The sequence below is a fragment of the Lissotriton helveticus genome, chromosome 12 (assembly GCF_964261635.1).
Source record: "Lissotriton helveticus chromosome 12, aLisHel1.1, whole genome shotgun sequence".
In the NCBI taxonomy this organism is placed as follows: domain Eukaryota; kingdom Metazoa; phylum Chordata; class Amphibia; order Caudata; family Salamandridae; genus Lissotriton; species Lissotriton helveticus.
Genome location: NC_136073.1, coordinates 728554615 through 728568229, shown reverse-complemented (window position 1 = coordinate 728568229; position 13615 = coordinate 728554615). Strand labels below are relative to the sequence as shown.

Below are 13615 nucleotides of genomic sequence, written 5' to 3'. Positions count from 1 at the left end.
AATGTACTTTGACTCATAGAACAGATCCTCTTGGCTCCTTTACCACTGGCTATCCAGAAGCTTTTCCGCCCAGTGTCTGCGGCAACCTTGGCCCGCTGGGTCACGTCTGAAGCCGGGATTGACATTTCAGTGTGTGGTGCTTATTCTGCAATTGGAGCCATGGCTTCCAAAGCCTTTGCTATGGGTTCTAGATCAGAAGATATTATTTGAGCTGCGGATTGGTCATCTGACTCCATGTTTAAGATCTTTTATTATAAACCTATTGTGCATGTTTCTTCTATTGTTGGTGAGCTTTGAACAAGCATAATCAGAGCCTCCAGTACTGCCATAGAATAGGACATTTTCTAGCTCTTGCAACAAGAATTTTAGATTCCATTAAGGCCTGGAGGCGAGGATTATCCCACCCATTGGGACAGGTAAGATGGAAATCAATATGCGGTCATCGTATCATATGGCTTATGTATGATAGTATTGTCCCTCCCTTCTGTTCATGACTAAGTTCTGTTGGGACTCAAACTATGTTCTTATTTCAGGAGCGGATTTGAAACAGATTTAACACTCCTGGTTTGGCAGTTTCCAGCAGTTGGTGTTCTTTTCCATTGGATCAGGGGATGTTGCACTCCTTTTTGAATTTCTTTCTTCTTGGATTCTGGTAACTCTCTGTTGAGAGCTTGGAATTGTGTGCTTGTTCTAGTTTGGACTTTGTTCTTTCTAGAGACTGCTTATTCGCAAAGAAAGAGGCAGCAAGATGGTGCATCTCTATTTTGTATATGATGAACACTGTTGATTGGTGGGTTTGATAGAGGTGTGGTTTTTGATTGGCTGCTGATTATTATGAGTAGTAAAGATTGAGAATAATAACCCTTACTCCGTGTCCTTAATAGAATCTAAAATTCTTGTTGCAAGAGCTAGAAAATGTTCTAATCTAATGCAAGTATTATAAGTATCCCAGTGATTCAATTGTAACACTCAATAGATTTTCTGGGGAAACCGATAGAACATAGGAAATTAACCTCTTACCAACATGTTCCTACATTTTGTAATGTATTTGACCTCGCTTATGGTATATTCATTTTAAAAGTATTATGGTGGCAGTTGTAAAGCCCTTAAGAAATTACATCCTTAAAGGGCTTCCTTCATTCACGCTGCAGTGGTACAAATAACATGTGATCAACTCCAAATCTATGCAAACAAATTGTTAAGACAGTTTAAAGAAAGTAAAAATAAAACTACATCACCACACAACTATTTAGAGCGTGTGTTTGTCACCTTGTATTAAGAGAAATCCCATCATATGGGAAGTAAAACTGAAACACAGGACAGACTAAGAAACTACCCAATACACCAACCTTAGATCTAGAATGACAGGCGATTAGACACGTCTCTTTGCATATTGGCCAAGCCACTGTAAGGGATAGAGCCCAAGCAATGTCAGAATAATATGTAACTAAACAAAACAGATTAGAGGAATGTACTGTGCAGGCTCTAGAGACCCAAACAGAAACTACAACACAGTGTGCATTTTAAGCCATTTCATGTATGTAATGTGTCGAACCCCTCTCTAATGTGGCTAAGATAATTGTGTTGAACGCAACCCTGTCCCGTTATCTAGTCAAATAAAAACTAAAGAAACGTGGTTGTAATGGAACCTTCTGTAAAATAAAACTGTAAACAGAAAGCTAAAATCGAACCTGTTACAAAAACTTTGCATATCACATACATGAATGTTGTGTAATACAAAAACTATGTACGGTAACAAATCTTCATCACAAGGATAACAGTACTAGTTTTGCTTCTTCTCTCTGCACCGTCACCCATTTACCCTCAATGTCAATGGAATTTGACTGTTGCATTTTGCTTTCTTTAACTACGTGAGAAAGCGGATTGGCAAGCGCCCGAAGTGATACAAGTAATTAACTAGGCCCCGCTTTTTGGTGCTACATTTCCACTTTCTACAACTGCCTATGTGTTATCACTCATTTACACTGCTACTCTGTCCAGGCCCATTCGCTTTCTTCAGCCACTTTCCCTTCAGTATTGTCATCAACATAAAAGTGTCACTGTCATTGTTTTCCTTTGCTAGTAAAGTTAAAAATATTTCAAAGAATGTAGCAGCTTTATTTCCTATCCCTCAACACTCTTACCAGTTCACAGTGTCTAAATGCTTCAGAGTTCTGCAATATAATTGTTTCATTAACACAAACAGCATAAAAGGTTGGGCCAGCCACAGCCACACTCAGGCCTAAACTTCAGGTTACACATAGGTTTTTGGAGTAGGAACAGATGCGAGGTCAACGACCAAGGATATGGAAGTTATCTGAGACATTTGGGTCTACCATGAGAAGGAGGTGTGGCCATTATACATTTAGCGTTTGAAGATGTGGCAGGGCTAAAAGAATCTAAGCCAAAATTACGTGGTACACAAACATTTCATTCAAGGTACACATGAGCCAATTGTAATGTGCACTGCACATGCCATTTACAGAGAAACATGATGCCAGAAAGTAAGTTAAAGCTGGATATCATCACACAGAAATTGAAGGGTGGCATTGTGGTATAGGAAGGAGTGAAAATAAACTAGAGTTCAACCTACAGGAGAAAACACAGCAAGGTGCTTGACAATTCCAAAAACAGAATTACATACACCAATGAACCAAAATAAGTAACCATTTGCGTTGCAGGCGTCTGCGTGAAAGTCAAATGCAGAGAAAGATACACAGCAAAATAGGTGGAACATAGGACACAATAAGATGGACAGATAAAGTGACCCTGTCAGGAACCATTACCCCAACATCGTTTCCTACGCCGACAATGCCCAGCTGATCCTCTCCCTCACCAACGAACCCACAGTCACCAAGAACAACTTCCACAGTGGGATGAAGGTTGTTGCCACCTGGATGAAGGACAGCTGCCTCAAGCCCTACTCCAAGAAGACTGAAGTCATCATCCTGGGCTCCACCACTCCGCCTGTGACGACTCCTGGTGTTGGATCCCCCTGACTCCAAGCACCAAACCTTGGAATCATCTTGGACTCTGCGCTCACCATCAACCGCCAGATCAGCGCCGTCTCATCATCCTGCTTCCACATGCTATGCCTGCTCCGAAAGATCTTCAAGTGGATCACCAGCAAGTCCAGAAAGACAGTCACACATGCTCTGATGAGCAGCAGACTCGACTACAACACACACTACGCTGGCATCACCAAGAAACTCCTCAAGAAACTGCAGAACATTCAGAACGCCTCCGCCAGACTCATCCTCAATATCCCCCGCCGCAGCCCCATCACCAGCCACCTGAGAGACCTCCACTGACTCCCAGCCAACAAAAGAATCACCTTCAAGCTCCTCACACATGCCTACAAAGCCCTACAGGACACTGGACCTGTGTCTCTTAACCACCGCCTCTCATTTTATGCACCCTCAAGAGACTTCCGCTCCGCCCATCTGGCCTTGGCCACTGTCCCACATATCCCTGAGACCACGGCTGGAGGATGGTCCTCTTCCTACCACGCAGCAAAGACCGGGAACACCCTGCCTCTTCATCTCAGGCAATCACTGTCACTGCCTCAATTCAGGAAGGACCTTAATACCGGACTCTTCGACTAAACCACAATGCTTTCTGCGGATCAGCAGCCCCCATATCAATCTCCCCCCCCCCCACTTCCAGCGCCTTGAGGCGCTTACGGGTGAGTAGTTGCGCTTTACTAGTCACCTGATTGATTGAGCTACTTTTTGGGGACAATCAATTTTTTTCCGATTATAATTTCTAATATTTACCAATGGTATGGGTTTCTACAGTGCAAGGGGCTCTGGTTGGGCAGCCGCTTGTGGGTTCCTAGTGGGGGGTTAATGAAATGGAAAGTAAGGTAGTTAGTCTCCCTAAAAGAATGTCGATGGTGTGCGCTCTGACTGTGGCAGCTACAGATAGCATGGGCACAGAGTGTGGAACGCTAATATGAATAGCTCATTAGGGGTTCTAAATGTCAGCTGCTATCTCTGCTTGGAATGTAAGTTAGGGGAGAGGATGAGACGTTGGCAAATGCAACCTATAGGGCTTATGATACGGTTAATGCTTATAAGGAGTCGGCTAGGAGAGAGATGTGATGCTTAGAGGGCTCTATTTGTGGGAAGCCTGTTGGTATGGATGTCTAAAAGTCAAGCTACTGAACGCTTGTGATGGGATTTTCGTTCTGAACCTATAAATGTGACACTCTGATGTAAATGGCTTGAATGAGAGGAGGTATTGATGTAATTGAACCTGCAGACGACCACGTAATAATAACGTAGAAATACAGTACAAACGTAGTTGTAGTATAGCTTCTTTCTGAACTAACGATTGACCATGTACATTGCTAAATGGGTGAAGGACTATAAGAGTAGGGAGTTTGGGATGAGAAACTATTATTGTGGTAAACAGTAGGCTCTGAATAGATTGAGCGTGAATGGTTCTAAATCCGATGAGTGAATATCTCTAAACGTAGAGCATTCTAAGAATATCATACAAGTATCCCATTTCCACGTATTCTTACCGGCAGCTTCGGGCTGACCTCTCCCTTGCAGCAATGACAGAAAAAGCGGTGCTGAGAGACAGACACCCCAGCCGCTGCAGCCGCCTCCGCCATGTTCTCCCTCCTGCCAGCCGCCCACCTAAGGTTGGTGTCCCTGCGTGACGTCACAACTCGGAAGGAAACCCTAGGGCTGGGACAGACCGGAGCTCTGCCTGACTGCGTGACGTCAGAACTTCGAAACGATAGAGGGGAGGAAAGGGATGGAACAGAACTGTCTCAGTTCTCTATGGCCGTATTCGAGGAAGTGCCACACAGAAACATTCTTTAATCTACAATGCGCATGGGCAAAGCAGTGTCCCGGCGCTGGCCATAGTAAGATCAGGCTAAAGATCACGCCTCCGTGATGTACTCCATAATAACAGCTTTCCTGATTTGCTTTCCACCCCCTATCTTTCTGCACAACAAGCCTGCCAAACAGCCCTGTCAACAATGGAATTCAAACAATGTTTCTACTCGGAAACCAATCCGAGCTAACAGTTATTTAAACTATCGTCTCAACTAATAATATACATATATGAGATTAAATGGAGGGATCATTACCTTTCTTTGTATAATCATATAATAAGATGTGTTTCTGGGTAACACTAGTTTTTTTTTCATTTTGTAAGAAAATGTTATTTTTTTCTAGTGTATGATAAAGTTATCGCATTATTGAACGGGATTTAGGAACTTTAAAGATGGACGCTGTATTTGTCGCCGACCAAACATCACAGCCGTATTTCAAGGCTGGTGTGTTTCTAACAGTGGTTTAACTCTGTGTTCCAAGTCTCAGCATGGCGAGAGAGTAAATGCAGAGTTCCACAATATCTTTCCGTGTTTGTAGACCTTCTTCCCGAGTTTTCTGGAGTGGTATTCGTGTAGTCAACCGGAGGAAGTGTAAGTGTAAGTGTGAGTACTTACTGCAACCGAAGGTTCTTTAACAACTCATTTCAATGTGTACTGCTAGCCAGGAAGGTTTTATTGGAAATCTATCATCCTCTCTAAAAACAGGATTTTGTTTATCCCACTGCTCTTACTGTCCATTGGAATGGCGTAACTGGTTGACACTCTGTTACAGCAGGATTCATTGCCCATTCGTGTTTTTGTGATATGGTTTCTCTAAAACGTTTATTTGCACGATGTTGTCGACATTCTCCTTTATATAGCCAATAGGTTTTCATTTTTATGTCGCCAAGCTTTCCCAGTCTGGTTCCACCAACTTTACCTTGGTAGATGTCACTGGCTTTTCATGCAATACTTTTCCCTTTTGCACATGAACACTGAAGTAGAAAACAACTTGGACTTTTTTTTTTTTTAAATGAAGCGTTTTAGTAAAAAAAAGAAAGTTTACGAAGACAGACTTTCTTGTATGTCAGTCTATATTGCCACGGTGTTGGGGGGGGAGGGGAGGGGGATGGTTGGTTGGAGGCTTTGGGGGAAGAGATAGTGCACAGGGCCGAGAGGTTCCTAGACCTCAGCCGTGGAAGTTGGTTGGGGGCGTTTGCCACTGGTGTCCTAGGACTAGCCACCTATGGCTGTGCTATACCAAGTACAAACCATTCCACAGTTAACTTGATGGGACATCAGGTAAGTTGTAGAATTCTTTTATTTGACAACCCCGTGGGACAAAGGTGTTCCACATGTACAAACAAGTACTTTCCCAGCCTCGACAACCACAACGTTCCAACCCTTTATCTTCAGTACAGGGAACATACTTACATTCCACATTCTGCATGACACACAACCCCATTACTACACATCCCTTTCCTTTGGTTAAAAAAAAAAACTACAAAGGATAATAATATTCAGCAACCAAAATATTGATACATTTACATGCTATAATAATACTCAGCAACTAAAATACTGAAACTTTTACATACTACACTCATAATCTAAATTCTTAGGTTTCTTGATGCTTCTCCCAAAAGTTTGTTCTAACAGCACCCTTCTCTTCATTCCTTAACAAACTATTTCCTACATCCTCCGATGTAATTCCCTGACTTCATAACTCTCCTCCTCTCTCAAAAGAACATCTTCGTTTTGACACTCACCAAATTGTCCCTCTCCAGTATTGTTCTCTTCTTGTGCCACCTGGAACGGCACACAGCCACCAAAATTTATCTACCCATTCCTTCTCAATCCTGTTATTCGTGTCTTCCACCTAACCAATGTTCTGTCTTGCCAATGCTAAACGACTTTTATGACAAAAACTGCCACCATCCAGTTCCACAGTATTATTCATTAATTTCACAATTTCTTTAGGAACACGAAATGTGCTTTTTCCTTTAGCAGCCTTCCTAACTGACTTAACTCAGACCCACTGGCCAAGTCACATTCACCTCCTGAGTTGCTAGAATGGATTTTCTCACTTCCTCTATATCCCAAACTATATTTTTTCCACTATGCACCCAACCAGGATTCTCTTTGGAATGTGGTACATGTCCTCTCATCACTCCAAACAGACTCTCCGCCACTGAATCATGAAAAGTCGCCCTATAAGTCCAAGCCACTTTATTTTCTCAATCCTGCATCCCAATTTTCCTTCCCTGATTTGTAAAATCCCCTTAATCAATCTGTTCACTCTCTCCACAATGCGATTTCCCCAGGGATTATATAATGCTGTACATTTGTGCTCAATACCTGCAATTTTTACAAAGTTCTTCAGATCTAAATTGCACCCCATTATTCGTTAGAATGGATGATGTTAAATCCTCTATCAAAAACATGTTATCCAGAGATTAACACTGTCCCAGTGTCCACTTTGTCAACCCCTTCCAACTCCAACCATCTTGAAAACAAGTCCATTAACACAACAATGTACTTACAGGCCCCATCATTCCATGTAATAGGTCCCATGACGTCCAATGCCTCTTATTTCCATGGTAATTTGGGACACCCTAATGAACCCATTGGAGGGTTTAAGGTTTTCTGAGATTTGTCGGCACTTGACTCCACACAAGATTTTTTTGAACCTTTCTGTTTCTATATCTACTCTAGACCACCAATATAATGCCTTCACATTACATTTAGTACCTGAATGTCCTTCATGGCAAATCAACACAATCTTGTCTGTGATGGCTTTAGGTGGCATAAAAATTTATAATTTTGTTGCCAAAAATGTCATCAACACTTAGCTCATCTCGAACTTCCCAATAAGCTTTCATTTCACCTAATAGCTCCACTTTCACACATTTTCCCCATCCATTTACAATTGTTTCTTCAACATTTCTCAAGGTATCTTCTTTGTCATATGCTTCAGGCTTCCAAAAATCTACTTGTCCACTCGCTATGGTGAGTCAGATTTTTCAGGTCGAGCTATTTTTAAGACCCACTGGTCCATTCTGGCAAGTGAACTTAAGCTGTAAAGGAAACTATATTATATTCATTCATTCATGTAGTGAATGAGCTATAAATATGCATTTACATCTTGTTTTTATCTTGACACATTTACTGTCTGTTCAAGGACAGAGTTCAATTGTCAGTTTTTCATTTTACCAATTGATGTTTATCCTGGAAAATGGTGTTTACTTTTCTTTCCCTTACTACAGTAATATGATTTTGTAAAGAGAGCTGTCTGATAATCATTGTGAAACAAAAAGCTGTAGGATGTCAGTTTTTTCGAACACAAAACATTTATATAGCTTGTAAAGGAATAGTACAAATATTCCATATTGTATCTGGAATTACAAAAGTTAATTTTTATCAAATTCAGAGGTGTGATTCAAACAAAGATTTAAATAGGACCAAAACAAATCACAACCCTTTACTTGATGTGCAAATGATATATAATTACAGGATCTCTATTTCCAAACATTATTGTTTGTACACTATATTGTTTTATCATTAACACCTTGACCACGGCGCGAATTCCGCCATGGTGCTGGTGATTTATTGAGTGGGTGGGGTTCGGACATCCCCCGGCCGTCCTACGCACACGCCCACTCCCGGCCGTCCGACGCATGGAAGGGGTTAAAGCCGTATATCAGTGGGACATTTTGTGGCCATTTCAATAGGAAATGTGCTGATTGCAAATGACAGTGTGCTACCACTTAAAGATTTAGTTATATATTTATTAAAAGGGATAGCTTTTAAACATGATTTGAGAAACATTACTGCCCCGCCCTGATGACAATGCTGTTAATGAACTAAGAGGCAACTCAGGGGTCATGTGTATCCTATATGTGGCTAGATTCGTATTATATATAGAGAAAAACTATAGTCCATTAAATAAAATAAGCGTTTTATTTCTATACAGCAGAAAGTGCTGAACTCACATATTTGAAGGGGCTCTCATATGTGATAATGAAGACATTGTCTGCTCAGTGAATTAAAATATTTGCCCAGAATCGCATAATTTGAAACCAGTTCGTGAGTCAAGCGTATTACAGATAGGTCAAATATATTATTTAAAGTTACTAGACCTGCAGTTCTTGTAACATTTATACGACTTTTCAAGGCCTGTTCTTCTATCCACTCATCCTTCTGCAAGCTTTTGACCTCATTCACCAATAAAGTCCCTGCAACACACACATCATTCCACGGGTTCATATCAGTTTCCCTAAGACGCAAAGACATTCTGTTCAGGAAATCCCCCATTATGTTTTTAGTACCACGTTCATATTGGATTTAGTGTCAACAATCTTGTAAAGGCATGGACAATCTTGTAATTCTTGTAGAAGCCCTAGACAACCTTTCTATTGTTAACAACTTAGTCAAAGGTTTGTGATCCGATCTCACTACAAATTTTCTTCCACACAAACACTTTCTAAAATGTTCTAGTGCCCTCACACAATAAAGTTTCTCTTCCTATTAGAGAGCATTTCTCCTCTGTGGGCGAAAAAGAATGGTAAGTAAAAGCTATTGCAAATTCTTTCCCATGTTCATCCTTCAGAGTGAGTACGCTCCCCAGACCCTTTCCACTGGCATCTGTGGTAACCAATATTTCTGCTGTGGGATCAAAACCTTGCAATGGAGGTGCTTCACTAATTACCGGTTTCATTTCTAAAAATGACCTGACATGCACTGGACCATCCAAATCTGCTTTTGTTTCTCAAGAATACACTCATCTCATGTGTTTTCTCTGAATATGTCTCTAAAACTTAGAATAAAACTCTGCTAAAGCCCCCAAAAAAAACGAAGTTCATCCTTGGATTTGGGTGATGAGCCTTATTAATAGCCTCTACACGATTTTCTATATGTTTAATTCCCTTATCACTAGTTTCATGTCCAAGATATGTGTCCTTTCTTTCAGTGAACTTGCACTTCGAAATTTCATCTGTCAACCCTTTTTTCCTACGAATAATTAAAACTTTCCCTACTACCCCATCATGATGTTTCTTAGTCTTTCCCATGATTAAAATATCGTCTTGGAAGAATGTTACTTCAGGAATGTTCCCAAACAGTTGTGTCATGAGTCTTCGAAATACTGCAGAGATTAGACCAAACCGCCAGCGTCAACTCGTAGCAACCGAATGGCGTACAGAAAGTAGTGAGATGTCTACTATCAGATTCAAAACTTCTCAATGATATTCAGCCGATAGATCCAAGGAAAACTTCTCACAAACTTAGAATAAAACTCTGCTAAACACCCCAAAGAAACGAAGTTCATCCTTGGATTTGGGCGATGAGCCTTATTAATAGCCTCTACAAGTTTTGCTTTGTTTAATTCCCTTGTCACTAATTTCATGTCAAATATATATGTCCTTGCTTTCAGTGAACTTGCACTTAGCAATTTCAGCTGTTAACCCTTTTTTCCTACGAATAATTAAAACTTTCCCTACTACCCCATCATGATGTTTCTTAGTCTTTCCCATGATTAAAATATCGTCTTAGAAGAATTTAACTTCAGGAATGTTCCCAAACAGTTGTGTCATGAGTCTTCGAAATACTGCAGAGGTTAGATCAAACACCATGCGTCAAAACTCGTAGCAATCAAATGGCGTACAGAAAGTAGTGAGATGTCTACTATCTGTTTCAAAACTTCCTGATGATATTCAGCAGATAGATCCAGGGTAGGAAACCATTTTGCATTTCTGGTTAAAGACAGAATCTCATCTCATCTATCCATGGCAAAGCTAATTGAACTACCACTATATTTTTATTCAACCCTCATAGGGCAACACATAAGCGCACAGTGCCGTTGGATCATCTGTCTATCATCAGTGGAAAAACCCACTCGGATGCATCCACTGGTTCAATAATACATGAATCTCTAAGTTTTTCGAACTCCATCTTTTCTACCGCCCTGACTATAAAGGGGATATTGCAGGCTTTTTGAATCCTAGGTGTCGCAATACTTTTCAATCTAATTTGATGAGTAAAACCCCTCAATTTACCAATTTTCCCATTGAAGACTGATGGAAATTCATCCAACACCCATTTCTTTTTATCCTCACAAGCCACTAGTGCCTGCTCTGGACTAGTGGGATCCAGAATTATGTTTAATTTTCTTTGGTCCTTCCACCCAAACACGGATGGTCCTTCTTTAGCTACATACAACTTGCATAATGCATGTCTATTCTTGAACCTAAATACCAGATGTCGAAACCCTACCATATCCATTTTTGCTCCTGTATAGCTCTCTGTGTCGACACCAGGTGGTTTCAAATGATTACCGATGACTGCAACAGTGTTTCTCCCAGACACACATTGCGATAATCGTGTAGGTGACCCTGAATCAGCTGCTACTTGTAACAATACTCCCCCAAACAAAGCGGTTTGTTATCTCCTTCACTTGAAGTTTTCAGTACCACTTTCCTTTTGTAATCCTATTTAGTACCTAACCCATCCACACTCTCCTCCAATAAGAAAGCGTCACCATCACTCTCCCTCACACATGGCACCTCACTACTTTTCTTATTTTCCTTCCTTTTGTGCACTCAGGCAAAATGGCCAAGCAAACCACACTCCAAATATTTGGCCGATTTAGCTGGACATTTGTCAAATCTTGCTGAGTGTAAACTGCTACCACGCTGGTAGCACATAAAGTTTGGGTTCTTCTTTGAGGTAGTATGATCACTCTTGCATTTGTCTTTCTTCATGCTGTTGTATTGGCCTGTAGTCTGCATGCTTTTGGGCTTGCTGTCCGAAATGTTATTCACAGTCACCACATTCCTTCTTCTCTGTAGGTACGGCAGCCTTGGCACACCGTTCAGCTTGTCCGGCTTTCTTCACTATTGCCCTAATCTCTTTGAGACTGGACTCTTCTTCAACCCATATTCTCTCCTGTATGTCAGGTACAGTCGCCAGACTCCACAGGAGCGAAGATAAATACCCCTAACTTCCAAAAAGCAGCCCTCAGAATGGAAGGTGAAATTCACTCTGAGGTACTGCTCTCAAAAAGTATGGGGGAATTAAAACCAAGGAGTGTCCACCACTCTCCCCATATGAGGATGAATGAGGTTGAGGAGACGGGCAGCCAGGAAAAGCAGGTGCTGGAAAGAAAAATAACAATCACAACACAATGCTTTATAAACTCTAATGACTATGATACATTGATATGTGTTCAGTACCGCTTCACACTCGCCCGGTTTCTTCTGTAAGCATTCTCTATAGGGGTCTCTTCAACAAGACCGGAACAGGATCCTTAAGGATGTCTTGCACAGGGTAGGGGATGTCAGCAACACTGACTAAGGTCCTGGACTGAGGTGGCTATAGAGACATTCATTCACCATTCATACAATGAGGACTGTGGTGGCTCGATAGAACAACAGAAATAGGGTTCAAACAAACAATATGGCCTTGCGATAAGACTGAGAGTAAGGCAAGCAGCTAAATAACAGGAATATCAGGAGAAAGGATTGAGGTGTTCCGGCCAGCCCTTCCGACAGGGAAGAGCGGAGCAGACACACACTCAAGAGGTGTGCCGTCCGGCTCCACGGAGCCAATGAAGCGGAACAGCTACACACTCGAGGGAGGGGCAGGAAAACACAAGACCTGCTCGAAGAACGGTAACGGAGCAGAGCCACCGCTCTCACAATCACAACATGCAGCAAACAATTTAGGGATAGGGAAAATATTGCAGCGAGGGAGGGAAAGTATTGCAGCGAGGGAGAGTGCTGCCAAAGGAATACCGCTTGGGCCACCAGGAAGGCTTCCGACTCCGAGGAGAGATTAGTCGATATCGGGCAAGCGGCACACCAAACGCTGAAATGAAGGAGGCGCTGAACACCAAACAGGGAACAACGCGGAAGCAAGGAAGGGGCGTGGTCACAGACCGGATCAGTAAGCCAAGCGTCAATCTGCGTGAGAGGCATCCCTTTAGAGGGTTGAGGGAGCTTGTAAAAAGTGTGCACCTCGTGATTGCGGCCCGGCCCTGAACACAGTTCAATGCTTTCCTCTTTGCCCCTGAACCCTAACCGTATCCCCCCGCAAAGGCCTCTTCCCAGGGCGTGGTTTGGTAGGATGGAGAGCATGAAACCTTTTACCAATCGAGGAGCGTGAACGTTTTCAGCTGGTTCCCATGATCTATCCTCAGGGGGATAACCGACCCAATCTATGAGGTATTGGATTTTGCCTCTGTGTCTCCTGGAATCCAAGATTTTATGGACTTCATGTTCTTCTTCCCCATCTACCAATATTGGGGGTGGAGGAATTTCTGGTTGTAGCGGAGGGGTATACTTTTTTATCAAGGAACAGTGAAAAACAGGGTGTATCTTCATCTGGGGAGGGAGTTGTAGTTTTAAGGTCACAGGAGTAACAATTCTTTGTATCTGAAAGGGACCGATAAACCTGGGTTGTAATTTCTTGGGACCCTCCAACATTAAGTTTCTTGTAGATAACCACACCTTTTCTCCCACCATATATGTTGGTTCTACTTTTCTGTGGAGATCTGCTTGTCTTTTCATGGCTTCCTTAGCTTTGGTTAGCTCTGTTTTTGCTTTTTCCCATACTTTCTTGATGTTGTTATGGTGATCTTCAAGGGCAGGAAGATTTTCTAGCTTCTGATGAATGTGAATAGGTAACATACAGGGATGGTGTGCATAATTAAAAAAGAAAGGAGAGACTTTGATGGAGGAATGAGTGGTGTTATTGTAAGCAGATTCTGCCAAGGGAAGGACTCGTACCCAA

The 13615-nt window shown here is 41.9% G+C and overlaps 2 protein-coding genes across 3 annotated transcripts in view; one reads left to right on the top strand and one right to left on the bottom strand.

The window, feature by feature from the left end:
• The window catches only part of RNF115 (ring finger protein 115), a 151667-nt gene extending 146818 nt beyond the window's left edge, over positions 1 to 4849 (bottom strand). The window contains exon 1 of the mRNA XM_078671284.1: positions 4529 to 4849. Within this exon, the coding sequence (XP_078527410.1) occupies positions 4529 to 4621 (93 nt within the window). The 5' untranslated portion in view covers positions 4622 to 4849. The remainder of the gene's footprint in view (positions 1 to 4528) is intronic.
• Positions 4850 to 5312: 463 nt separating this feature from the next.
• POLR3C (RNA polymerase III subunit C) overlaps positions 5313 to 13615 on the top strand; it is a 191249-nt gene continuing 182946 nt past the window's right edge. Inside the window, exon 1 of one of the 2 annotated variants that reach the window (XM_078671274.1) lies at positions 5313 to 5443. The gene's annotated coding sequence lies outside the window, so the exon portion shown is untranslated. Of the gene's footprint in view, positions 5450 to 13615 lie in introns of both variants that reach the window. The other variant, XM_078671273.1, reaches the window with a different exon arrangement.